The 13022-nt window shown below is 43.0% G+C and overlaps 1 protein-coding gene across 1 annotated transcript in view; it reads right to left on the bottom strand.

Moving 5' to 3' along the window:
• The window catches only part of MOV10 (Mov10 RNA helicase), a 153247-nt gene that overhangs the window by 38514 nt on the left and 101711 nt on the right, over positions 1-13022 (bottom strand). Inside the window, exons 9-11 of the mRNA XM_075333616.1 lie at positions 11122-11295; positions 10641-10788; positions 1339-1500 (exon numbers count right to left, since the gene is read on the bottom strand). Of these exons, the coding sequence (XP_075189731.1) occupies positions 1339-1500; positions 10641-10788; positions 11122-11295 (484 nt within the window). The remainder of the gene's footprint in view (positions 1-1338; positions 1501-10640; positions 10789-11121; positions 11296-13022) is intronic.

Here is a 13022-nt window from a genome sequence, read left to right as displayed (position 1 = left end):
CAGATCCACTGCAGAGGTGGCCGACACCTTTAATGTGTCTCAGCGTCAAGTACAAAGAGTTAAAAAAAGATTTGAAGAGACTGGAGATGTTTGACAAGCCCAGGTCCGGCAGTCCCCGCAAGACAACTGCTCAGGGGGGACGTTTGTTGGTTAGAAAATCCAAAGCCAGCCCCTCTTCCACTGCAGCAGAGCTCCAGAAGGCCTTGTCACCTCAAGTCCCTGTGTCAACTAGAATAGTATGTAGGATTCTGTCTTCAAATGGCCTCCATGGTCGAATCAGTGCCCAGAAGCCAGCACTAAACAAAAGGCAATTAAAAAAATCGTGTGGCATTTGCCAAGTCCCACACCTTGCTAAACAGATGGACGCTGGAAAAGTGGCAGAAGGTGGATTTCTCTGATGAATCTTCAGTTGAATTAACCACAGCCACCGCAAATACTGCAGGAAACCTACTGGAGCCCGTATGGATCCAGAAAACAGTTAAGCTTGTTGATGGAAAGATCATGGTCTGGGGTTACATTCAGGATGGGGGTGTGCAAAACATTTGCAAGGTGGAAGGCAATATCAATAGCCTAAAATATCAAGAAGTATTAGCTATCTCTTACATTCCCAATCATAAAAGGGGTCAAATTCTGCAGCAGGATGGTTCTCCATCTCATACATCCATCTCTACAACAAAGTTCCTTCTGGCAAAGAAGATCAAGGTGCTCAAGGACTGGCCAGCCCAGTCACCAGACATGAACATCATTGAGCATGTTTGGGGCAGGGAGAAAGAGGAAGCTTGGAAGACAAAACCAAAGAATCTAGATCAACTCTGGGAGGTATGCAAGACTGCATTCTTTGCTATTCCTGATTACTTCATCAATACGTTGTATGAATCATTGTTCAAATCGCATTGATGCAGTCCTTCAAGCTCATGGAAGTCACACAAAATATTAAATATGGGTCTAATAGCACCACAACTTCATTCCCCAATGTTATGCAACATAGCTTTGTATTAGAAGTTAATTATTTGTTTGAATTTCACATTACTTTCTGTGGGCGACAAAACTTTTGTCTTGCCAAAATCTGACCTCTCTGTGTTCATTTAATGATCAATATTTCAGCTTTGCAACAACTTTAATTTCATAACCTAAACCAAATTTGGGAGTGTTTCAGATTTCAAAAGAGTAATTTATGAAACCAATGGATAAATTTAAAGTCAGGTTATAAGCTTTTATTTACATAAGATGGATAAGCGACAGAACTTCTGTCAGGGACTGTAGTATGCAAAAGGGCAGGGTTTGGTAATATTATGGTACATATTACAAGTCACCCCTAATGCAATACATTAAATTTACCTTTATTTTTTCTGGAACAAAACGGAAATCCCTGCTGCTGGCCATTATCCTGTAAATATCTTTCTTATCTATGTGTTCCATTAGGCGCTCACAGAGTAGATCTGATGCACTGTTAGATGGAGCACATGCCAGAATGTGGCATCCTTGGATGTTTTTCAGTACCTGTAAAAAGGAGATATTAAAGGGTAGCAAAACTAATAATTAGAAAATCTGTCTGCTACAACAGTAATAGAAACTATATGGTCAAAAGTATGTGCTTGTTGGACATTCTGCTAATAAATATAAAAAAAAAAAAAAAAAAAAAAAAAAAAAAAAAAGTATTTTCGTTCCCCTTTATGTAGTTACTACACTCCAAAATCTTGTCTAAAAGACTTTTCTGAAGATGGTAGGTTCTGTTTATAGGAACTTGCACCCATTCAGCTAAAAGATTATTTTTGAATTCAGGGCACTGATGCTGGACGACAAAAGTCTATTTTCGTGTTTCAGTTTATTCTAGACAAAATTTCCTGAGGTCAGGCTCAGAACTCACCCTATATGATGAAAAAAAAAAAAAAAAAAAAAAGTGGCACTCACTAACAAAATGTACACTTTAAATTGTGTTTAAAATGTGTCAGCGGTCGGATTCTAGCCAAACAAGGAAGATGGCCGTAGCGGTGTGCATTATCTTGGCTGGTTTTCAAAAAAAATAGAGGCTCCCCACAACAGTTTTTTTTTAAAGGACAAAGAAAAAAAAACAAAAACAAAAAAAAAACACGCAACACCACACAACATGGGCTTCTGCCAATTTTTGTTAACTAGTGCAGATACAGCAGAAAGCTGGGGATTGGTATACTCAGGCTGGCAGGGTTCATGGTTGTTAGGCCCTCCTAAGCATGAAAATAGCTGCCTGCAGCCGCATCACAATTGGCACATCCAATAGATATGCCAATTGTGGCTCTTGACCCAGCTCATCCCGATGGCATTGTTGTGGTGATAAATTGGAGTAATATACGGGGTTGATGTCAGCTGTAATTTGTAAAAACATCACAGCTGCCATCAGGCCCTGGGTTGATAATAGAGAGGCATATATGAGAGAGAGACACACACACACACACACACACACACACACACTTTATTTTAAATAAAATTAAAAAAAAAAAAAAAAAAAAAAAAAAACACAACACCATCTTTCAACAATTCACCACAAAAAGACCCCCACAGTCCGGCGCAATTGACATGATGTCACACAATGATCCTGGGTCTGCTACAGCCAGAAGCTGCAGTGATGGAAAACACGACCGGTCACTGCTGCTCCTGGGATACAATCCATTACTAACCCAGGGTTTGATGGCAGCTGTGATTTTTGACAAATACCATCTGACATCAACCCCATATATTACCCCAATTGCCACTGCATCAGATAAAATCGGGATGAGCTAAGTAAAGCGCAACAATTTGCACATCTAATGGATGCACCAATTGTTGAGCAGCTGCTAGCTACTATTTTTAGGCTGGTGAGGTGTCACAGAGTTTTGCTCAAAACTTGCCACGTTTCATGGCGGCATCAAATCCTGTTTACATGACAGATTCTGACACTCCACCCAAAGTGGTCTCTGAGCTTAACAGACTGACTCAGGTATCGACTAGCTGTATACTCGTTTTTGGTCAGGTTAGCAAGAACTTAATTCTGCTAGCCTGTTAGTTGCTTCTGGGACCAAATGTTGGAGACATGTCAAGTTTGCTCTTTGTAAGATGGTGGAATCTGTCTGCCCATGCAGACTATAGTTTTATGCAATATTGGTTTGTGAGCTGTTGTCTCCCAGTTTACTGGTGACTGTATTGCTTTTATGCATGGAGTTCTTGTGGAGTTTACTTGTTGCCTTGTAGTTTCCTCCCTATGTCTTGTTGTTTCATACTTCTGTGTGAGCATGCTGTGTAATAGAGTTTGTGTTTACCCTCTCTTTATTTCTGTGGGTTTAACCACTTCTGTCCTGCCCCTCCCCTGGGGTAGTTGAGAGGTGGTATTAGATCAGGGCTGAGCAGGAGCAGGGACAGGAAGGCAGCCCAGACAGACTCACCTGTAGAGGTATCTCTAAGATCAGTGATAGCTACGGCCCCCCTAGTCTATCAGCCAGTCTAGGAGCCATGGTCCCCTGCTACGTCCAAACACCATGACAGGAGGGCCCAAAAACCATTGGCCTTCCCAGCCTGAGAATACCAGTCCCCAGTTGTATGCTTTTTTTTGAGCTGGTTAGCCCACTTTTTTTTTTTCTTTAAGTAATGAGAAAAAAAAAACAAAAAAAAAAACCCATTTTAGGGTAGCCTCCATTTTTGATAAGCTGCCAGGATAAAGCACACAGTTGTCTGCTTTACCTGCACTGGTTATCACAAATAGCCGAGGGACCAAATGTCAAAGTGGCGTAATACTCTGACAACATTGTTCCCAGAAGCAACCAGTGTTTCAGAAATGCATCTTCCCATTCAATTTCAGGACTTTTCCTGCCTTTCCAGACTGAAAACATAGCTAATCTCTCCAAGCTCCGAGAAACACTGACAAGGAGGACCCAAATGTCAGCTGTGATGTCATTCAGTTCACCGCAGGTCATACCCATTTTCACTCGGTATGACATCTGGTGACATGACTATCACACTGTGGTTTAAAGACCGCCCAACCGGCATGGTCACTTAAAAGGGCTAGTGTGGTGTGGGCATGGCGCCACACTTTCAGCCAGAGTTCTTCAGGTCACCAAAAGGTCACACCGTGTGAACCCAGGTATGACCTCCAGTGAACTGAGTGATGTCACTGCTGCCAGTCAGGTGTTCCTTGTCAATGTTTCCCAGAGCCTGGAGAGACCAGACATGTTTTCAGTCTCTTCAGGCTCGGATATAGCAAAGCCAGGACAGTCTCGGGACGTCATGAGGATTACGGCGGAACTTCAAGGGTCTTTTGGGGGTTAATAAAGAGGGGAAAGAGTGCTGTATTTTATTTCAAATAAAGGATTTTTCTCTGTGTTTATTTCTTTTTACTTCTAGTATTAGTGATGGGGGGGGCATCTCATAGACCTCTACCCATCACTAATGTTGGGCTTGATGACAGTTGTGCACAGTCATTAACTCCTTATTACCCTGATTGCCAACGCACCCACGCAAATCAGGAGGAGCCAGGTAAAGTGCAGGGATTGTGGCATCTAATGGATGCGACAATCCTGGGCGGCTGCAGGCTGCTATTTTTAGGCTGGGGAGGTGGACCAATAACAATGGACCTCCCTAGCCTGAGAATACCAGCCCCCAACTCTTGGGCTTTATCATAGCGGAGTATCACAATTGGGAGACTGAAGACGAAGGAGACGTAGACTACGGGCTCTTTTCCATTTGTGTACTGCTTCCGATACGAGAGCATTGGAAGCGATATGCTAGTGATCCTCTGCTGCAGGTGTCAGCCGAGGGTCATGCGACTGTGATGCTATCTTGAGATCGCATCACAGCTACGGAGAAGATAGAGGGAGCACTTTCTCCCATCTCCTCCGTTGTCTGTCTCTGCGTGCACTGCACTGCAGTCACATAACATGCGAGTGCAGTGTGATTTTACACATACGTGAGCAGAGTCTCTGTGCAAAACGCAGCATGCTGCAATTGAACTGAGCGCCCGATTCGTGTGGAGGAAAAAACAATCAATGAGACAGTTTCCTCTGTCCTGTTAACACTGGTGCGAGTGCAATCTGATTTTTTTTATCGGATCGCACTCGCACCAGGAAATTGCGAGTGGAAAAGAGCGCTAAAAAGAAGAAAAGCCGCATGCAGTTCCTCTTATTTGGATACACAGCCAAGATAGGTGCACGCTCTAGGTTGCAGCCTGTAGCGGTAGGCTTTATCTGTGCTGGTATCATAATATGGGGGGGACCCTATGCCAATTGTTTTATTTATTTTTATCGCTGTCACACAGGCTGGGGGCACATCTGATTGCAACCAATCACAGACGCCAGGACGGCCAGTGGGCGGGGAAAGCAGTACATCTGGATGAGCAATGATGAGTGACCCAGAAGTGAAGGAGAGGCTGCGGGAGTAGTTATAGCTTTGCCGGAGGCTTCGTAAGTATGAAGCGCTTGCTTTATTCTTATTTTTTCCTTTTTTTTTTTTTTGAAAATTTCCTGGAGTGTCGGATCTGGAACAATATCTGGAATCCCGGGTCCAACACTCAGGTACCTTTGAAACCACGCAGATCCGGACTTTTATACAGTCCTAGTCTGCCAATCACTAGTTGTCATCATTCCGCATTTTGTCCAGTAGTTGATATTCACCATGCCAGAGTGAATTCCATAAACTTGATGTATTTGTTGATAAATGTTAAAAACTGATTAAATGCACTTCAGCAAACACAGAAACGTCTGACGTAAATATCTCGAAAGCCAAAATTTGTTAAACCAAAATCTGTGCAAGTCTCAAAATATTTTGACAAATCACTGCACAGTTAAAAGGGAACCTGTCACCAGATTTGGGGCCTATAAGCTGCGGCAACCACCAGCATTCTAACAGGCTGTATATAAGAGCCCAGGCCGCTGTGTAGAACATAAGTCACTTTATATTACTAACCTAAGGGGCGTTGCGATGCAAACTGGTTGGATGGGTATTTCTGTTCTCCGGTATCAGCGCCTCCTTTTTCGGCTATCTACGTCCTCCTCCTTCTTAAGCCTGGGTGCATGATGCGTCCTACTTAATCCACACAAACCAACACTGGGGACCTGCACAGGCGCACTTTATTCTGCCCTGAGCAGGGCAGATCAAAGTATTGCAGTGCGCCCGTGCAGGACTTCAATGCCGGCTCATGTGCATGACGTAGGACCCATCATGCACCCAGGCTTCAGAAGAAGGAGGACAAAGATGGCCAAAAAAGGAAACGCCGATACCGGAGAAAGGAGACACTCATCCGACCAGTCTGCACCGCAACGCCCCTTAGGTGAGTATTATAAAGTGATTTTTACGTTCTACACCGCATGTTAGAATGCTGTATATAAAAGCCACTGGTGGTGGCCGCAGCTTATAGTCGCCAAATCTGGTGACAGGTTCCCTTTAAAAAGATAACCTGTTACCAATTTTACACCTTAGAAACTCCTCTAATCACCTTTTAAATCATGTAAATAGGGATCCTACAATCCCATCCATGCCTTGCATACCCCTCAAAATGTCTTGTCTCACACGGCATGCAATTTTTATACTCCAGTCCGAATGTTGACTCCGGAGATTGCTCGACATCTTTTAAAGTCCCAGTATATACCGCTTCTTCTAACTTGATGGAAGAGGATGACATCTCCTACATTATGCACACAGTGTTCCAGGTTTTGGGCTTGCACAGTTGAATCAGAAACCTGTGCAGGCAGACCTCACTCTACCCTAGGGCAGAGCAAAGTCCTGTAGTATGTATCTACTAGCTTAAATTCTTGGTCATCAGCTCTCTGATGCACTACTGGCTGTGTAGAGCAAGACGCACCTGCACAGGTCTCTGATTCAATGTCGTGAGAATTCAAGCACTGTGTGAATGATATACAGTGGCATGTAAACGTTTGGGCACCTGGTCAAAATTACTGTTATTGTGAACAGTTAAGCAAACTGAAAATGAAATGGATTTAAGAAAAGCATGAAGTTAAAAGATGCCACATTTCCTTTGTATTTTATGCAAAATAAATAAATAAATAAATGGGTTGATGCAAAATTTTGGGCACAGTTTGAGATTTATGTGCTCTGATAACTTTGACCAAGGTTTCAGATGTTAATTAGCCTGTTGGGGGTTATGTTTTGTTCCCCATCATCGATAGGAAAAGCCAAGTGATTAAAATTTTACAGCTTTATAAAAACCCATCCTCCTCTAACCTTGTACCAAAAACCAGCAGCCATGTGTTCTTCTAAGCAGCTGCCTAGAACTCTGAAAACGATTAAGGCCCACAAAGCAGGCGAAGGCTAAAAAGGAGATAGTAAAATGTTTTCAAGTTGCCCTTTTCTCAGTTCAAAATCAGATATGACAGTAAACAGGAACAGTAGAGGTCAAGATAAGGTCTGGAAGACCAAACAAACATTCTGTGAAAGCTTCTCTTAGGATTGCTAGACAGACAAATCCTCTGCTTGACTGCAAAAGACCTTCAGGAAGATTTAGGCGGGCTTTGCACGTTGAGACATCGCAAGCCGATGCTGCGATGTCGCACGCGATAGTCCCCGCCCCCATCGCAGGTACGATATCTTGTGATAGCTGGTGTAGCGAAAATTATCGCTACGCCAGCTTCACATGCACTCACCTGCCCTGCGACCATCGCTCTGGCTGGCGACCCACCTCCTTCCTAAGGGGGCGGGTCGTGCGGCGTCATAGCGACGTCAAACGGCAGGCGGCCAATAGCGGCGGAGGGGCGGAGATGAGCAGGATGTAAACATCCCGCCCACCTCCTTCCTTCTCATTGCAGCCGGGAGGCAGGTAGGAGATATTCCTCGCTCCTGCGGCTTTACACACAGCGATGTGTGCTGCCGCAGGAACGAGGAACAACATCTTACCTGTTTCTGCACCGGCATTATGGAAATGTCGGAGAATACACCGATGATCCGATAACGACGCTTTTGCGCTCGTTAATCGTATCATCTAGGATTTACACACTACGATGTCGAAAGTGACGCCGGATGTGCGTCACTTTCGATTTGACCCCACTGACATCACACGTGCGATGTTGCAACGTGCAAAGCCGCGATTAGACTAGAGCTGTGGTGCATTTGAGACGCCCTGACAAAATCAGGGTGTCACAGATGACTGCACCCCTCTTCTAGGTGCAGGAGTCTCTCCTTAGTCCTCCATCACAATCCCCATCTAGGTACAAACACCAGCCATCAAAACCCAGACACCCCACTATTACAATAGGGACACACCAGTGGGCGGGGCCAAGTGGATGGCGACGAACACCTAGGGGTTCTGAGGTGTTCTAGGAGGGGCCATAGAAAGACATTTAGAGTTTCAGTCAGAGTGATGGTTGAAAAGAGAGAGTTGACAGTCGGGAGTGGAGGAGGACGGTGAAGTAGGAGCTCCTGAGTTGCCGGACGACTGGACAGAGGACTAGGTGGCAGTCTGTAGACAGGGCCACAGGTGATGGAGATCCGGTCGCGGGAGACCTTAAGTGAACCAGGGCAGGGTTGTAGCCCACCGGTATCGACAGCGGGAATCCGGTCTGGAGCCGTGCACAGACAGGGTACCTGGACCCTAGGGTGAGGAGCAGCTTTAAGCCCCTTACCAATTGACCAGCCGGGAACAAGATTTCAGGTCTCATCCCACAGAGGCCCAGATAAGAGCGAGACAGAAGCCCAACGAGGGGGATAGGGCTCCTCAATTGCCTGCTAAGATCCCACGGGTCAGTACTCGCGGGCCACAGCTCCCAAAAGACAGTAACACCGGGAGTGGACTTCCCAGTTTCACACGGAGTGGTTACAGAAAAAGACAAAACACAAAGTGCAGGTGGAAGGGCTCCTGTTCTACAATACTGGGTGTGGGATCCAAACACCCCCCTCCAAAGGCTACCAGCTGCTGGTGATTTGGTTTACCATCTGAACTCTGTGTGAAGTTATTTTGGAAACTGTGTGTGAGTACACCAACACCAGCCAGTCCAACCCTGCAGATTGCATTCCGCCACACCATCCCACCTGTATCGGGGTCCCGGGTTAACACCTCCCCTACCCGTGGGGGGGATAACATCCAGCTGCCCCACTCCATCAGGCCCGAGCACCATCTCCAGCAGCAGCGGCGGTGCCACCAAAATCACCGCACACCACGGGTGGCATCACTGACAAACCTTCCCTATATGCTTTTAACCCCCTTTTTCACTTGCGGGCAACGGACGGGTGCTCAGGCCCGGATCCGGCTTCCCCTCGAGCCACCGCAACGACCCCGGATCCAAGTGTTTTGAGCAGCCCCCCTGCCGCGGTCTGTCCCCCACCCACAACACATTGTTTTACAGTTCAGAGATATCAGCACAAATATGTCCTTCATGGAGGAAGCATCAGAAGAAAACCTCTCCTGCGTCCTCACCATAAAATTCAGTGTCAGAAGTATGCAAAGGAACATCTAAACAACATTGATGCACTTTTGAAACAAGTCATGTGGACCGGTGAAGTTGAAATAGTAATCTTTTGCTACAAATGATCAAAAGTTATATGTGGAGAAAAAAGGGCACTGAATTTCAGGGAAAGGACATATTGACCAATTATTAAGTATGGGGTGGATCAATCAGGCTTTGCGATTTTGTTGCAGCCAGTGGCACAAGGAACATTGCACAGGTAAAAGAAGAATGGATTCAATTAAATTTCAACAAATTCTTGATGCAAACCTAACACCATCAGTAAAAAAAAGCTGAAATTGAAGAGGATGGCTTCTACAAATGGATAATGATTGTAAAACATACAAAAAAATCCACAATAGACTACCTCCAAAAGGCACAAGCTGAAGGTTTTACAATTGCCTCATAATCCCCTGATCTGAGCATCATTGAAAATCTACGGCTAGACCTAAAGACCAGTGCATGCAAGACAACCCAGGAATCTCACGGAACTGGAAGACGTTTCCAAGGAAGAATAGATAAAAATCCCTCAAACAAAAATTGAAAGACTTATCAGGCTTCAAAAAGCATTTACAAGCTGTGATACTTGTCAAAAAGGCTGCCACTAGGTACTAACCATGTAGGGTCCCATTGCATCATCCCATTTTTTTCTTTTGTTAAATTTTAATTTTTTCCTCTAAAATACAAAGGAAATGTGTCATCTTTAAACTGTATACCTTTTAGAGATCATTTCATCTTGAATTTGCTTAACTGTTCACAATAACAGTAATTTGGACCAGAGGTGCCCATACTCTTACATGCCACTGTAGGAGACATCATCAACATAGAAGAGGTAGTATTTTCCTAGACTAAAGAGATGCTGAGGCGGTACGGAGTCGCCGATCAGACCGCACTTCGCAATTTGCAAAAAAAAAACAAAAAAACAACTTTTACAGAGGTATGCAGGGGCACTGGTGAAGGTTTAAAGGGGTTGTAGCAACCTCATTTACATGCTTTAAAATATGATGGGAAAGCTATATAGAAAAAAAAGGTACAAAAATGGTGACCGGTTTCCTGTAAAGCCGGTTTAATTTTACAGGTTAAAATCATGAGGGTTTCAAAGATTTAAGACAGGCCTAATCAAGTGAGATCATGGGTATGAAAATTGCGATCTTTCAGGAATAATGGCCAACCCTGCCTTTCCCTCAATGTACTGTCATACCCTACAAGCTGAAATATGAATATAAGAGATTTTAGAACATTTACCTGCTTGATAGCTTCAACCAAAGTTACGGTTTTTCCAGTCCCTGGTGGGCCAAATATGAGGTAGGGAGCTGGTCTAGATAATCCACTTACTATACTCTTTACAGCCATATACTGTTCTTTATTATCCTCAAGCTTACGGTCAAATAGCCTAATAAAAGATAAAGTAATCCATATATATTACAACAAAATAACGGTACAATGTACAAGACCGTTATTTCAAGACATCCTAAAAAACGTAACAAATAAAAAAAAAAAAAAAAAAAAAAAAAAAAAACTATGAAGATTCTCTATGCAACCAATTTTTTTTTTTTACCCAGGACCCATGAGGTGTACATACATCCCAATATTTGCCAGTTGTTTTGAATCATCACAGTAAGAAAATGCAGAATGAGGCATATGGAATTGTGTTGTCCTGCTGTTAACCCATTTTTAACATTACATGATCCAATGTGTTTTTCATAGAATTGTAGACAGGGATTACCTCAGCCCTTCTGTATTGATAATGCTTTGTTGGCGTGATCCAGTTGGAAATAGACATTCGTTCAGATTCTTCTTCTTGGCCAAATCGACTGCCCTGTGTTGGACCTTCAGCGGCATGCGGTTAAATGTAAATGTTACATCAAACTTCATTCCCGGGAAAAAGTTCTGCACAAGTCTAATAAATAAAGAAAAAAAAAAATATAACACTGATGTTCCACATACAAGTCACTTGGAATAGGCCAAGATGACAGAGCAATCGACATACAATCCCTGGCAAAAATTATGGACTCACCTGGCTGAGGATGTTCATTCAGTTATTTACTTTTGTTTAAAAAAAAAAGCAGATCACAGACATGGTACAAAACTCAAGTCATTTCTAATGTCAACTTTCTGGCTTTAAGAAACACAAAAAAAAAAAAAAAATCATGAAAACATAATGTGCTAGCCAGTAACTGTTACTTGTGAAGACCAAACCGGGGAAAACTCACCCTGTAAATTGTCATTTCCAAAACTAAAACCTGCATTAAATAAGATCTGCTTGTTAGTCTGCATCAAAAAAAAAAAAAAAAAAAAGAGTGATCACACCTTGGAGAGCTATTGCACCAAGTGGACAGACATGAATCATGGCTCCAACACGGGAGATGTCAATTGAAACAAAGGAGATTATCAAACTCTTAAAAAGAGGGAAAATCATCACGCAATGTTGTAAAAGATGTTGTTCACAGTCAGCTGTGTCTAAAATCTGGACCAAATACAAACAACATGGGAAGGTTGTTAAAGGCAATCAAAGCGTCAAGACAGCAAACTTAAAAGCAATAGATCTCCAAAACAGGAAATGCACAACAAAACAAATGAGGAACGAATAGGAGGAAACTGGAGTTAATGTGTGTGACCGAACTGTAAAACCGCCTAAAGGAAATGGGATTTACATACAGAAAAGCTAAAACAAAAAGATGACTGCCTGCAGAGAACATGTACATTTCCACAGTCATTGATGATATGGGACTGAATCTCAGGTAAAGGTAGGGGGAGATGGCTGTCATTACATCTTCAATAAATGCCCAAGTTTACATTGAAATTTTGGACACTTTTCTTATCCCATCAATTGAAAGGATGTTTTGGGATGACAAAATAATTTATCAAGATGATAATACATCCTGCCATAGAGCAAAAACTGTGAAAACATTCCTTGAAAGAAGACACATAAGGTCAATGACATGGCCTGCAAATAGTCCGGATCTCAATCCAATTGAAAATATTTGGTGGAAGTTGAAGAAAATGGTCGATGACAAGTCTCCAACCTGCAAAGCTGATCTGGCAACAGCAATCAGAGAAAGTTGGAGCCAGATTGATGAAGAGTACTGTTTGTCACTCATTAAGTCCATGCATCAGAGACTGCAAGCTGTTATTAAATCCAGAGGTGGTGCAACAAAATACTAGTAATGTATTGCAGTGTTCTTCTGTTTGTTTTTCATGATTCCATATTTTTTTCCCAGTTTGGTCTTGAAAAGTAACAGTTACTGGCTAGCACATTTTTTCATGATTTTTTTTAGTGTTTATTAAAGCCAGAAAGTTGCCATTTGAAATGACTTAGTTTTGTGCCCTGTCTGATCTGCTTTTTTTTTTTTTAAACAAAAGTAAACAACTGAATGAACAGAGCCAGGTGAGTCCATACTTTTTGCCAGGGGTTGTACTTTTTAGGACTGTAAAAACTTATATGCCAGAGGTATGATGAAGGAATTATTTGCTATGTCAAAGGGGTTTTCCTTGCCTGGGTTAAATTTTCTTTTCTTTGAATAATATAGCAAGCCAAATCCGTATGTTGGTATGCACACATTGAAGATTCCGTTTAGATTCCCAGATCCGGCTTCTCATAATGCTCAGTCATATCTACCCATTTCT

Source organism: Anomaloglossus baeobatrachus, chromosome 2, assembly GCF_048569485.1.
Source record: "Anomaloglossus baeobatrachus isolate aAnoBae1 chromosome 2, aAnoBae1.hap1, whole genome shotgun sequence".
Lineage (NCBI taxonomy): Eukaryota > Metazoa > Chordata > Amphibia > Anura > Aromobatidae > Anomaloglossus > Anomaloglossus baeobatrachus.
Note: the sequence above shows the minus strand (reverse complement) of the source record. Positions and strands in the feature narration are given on the sequence as shown.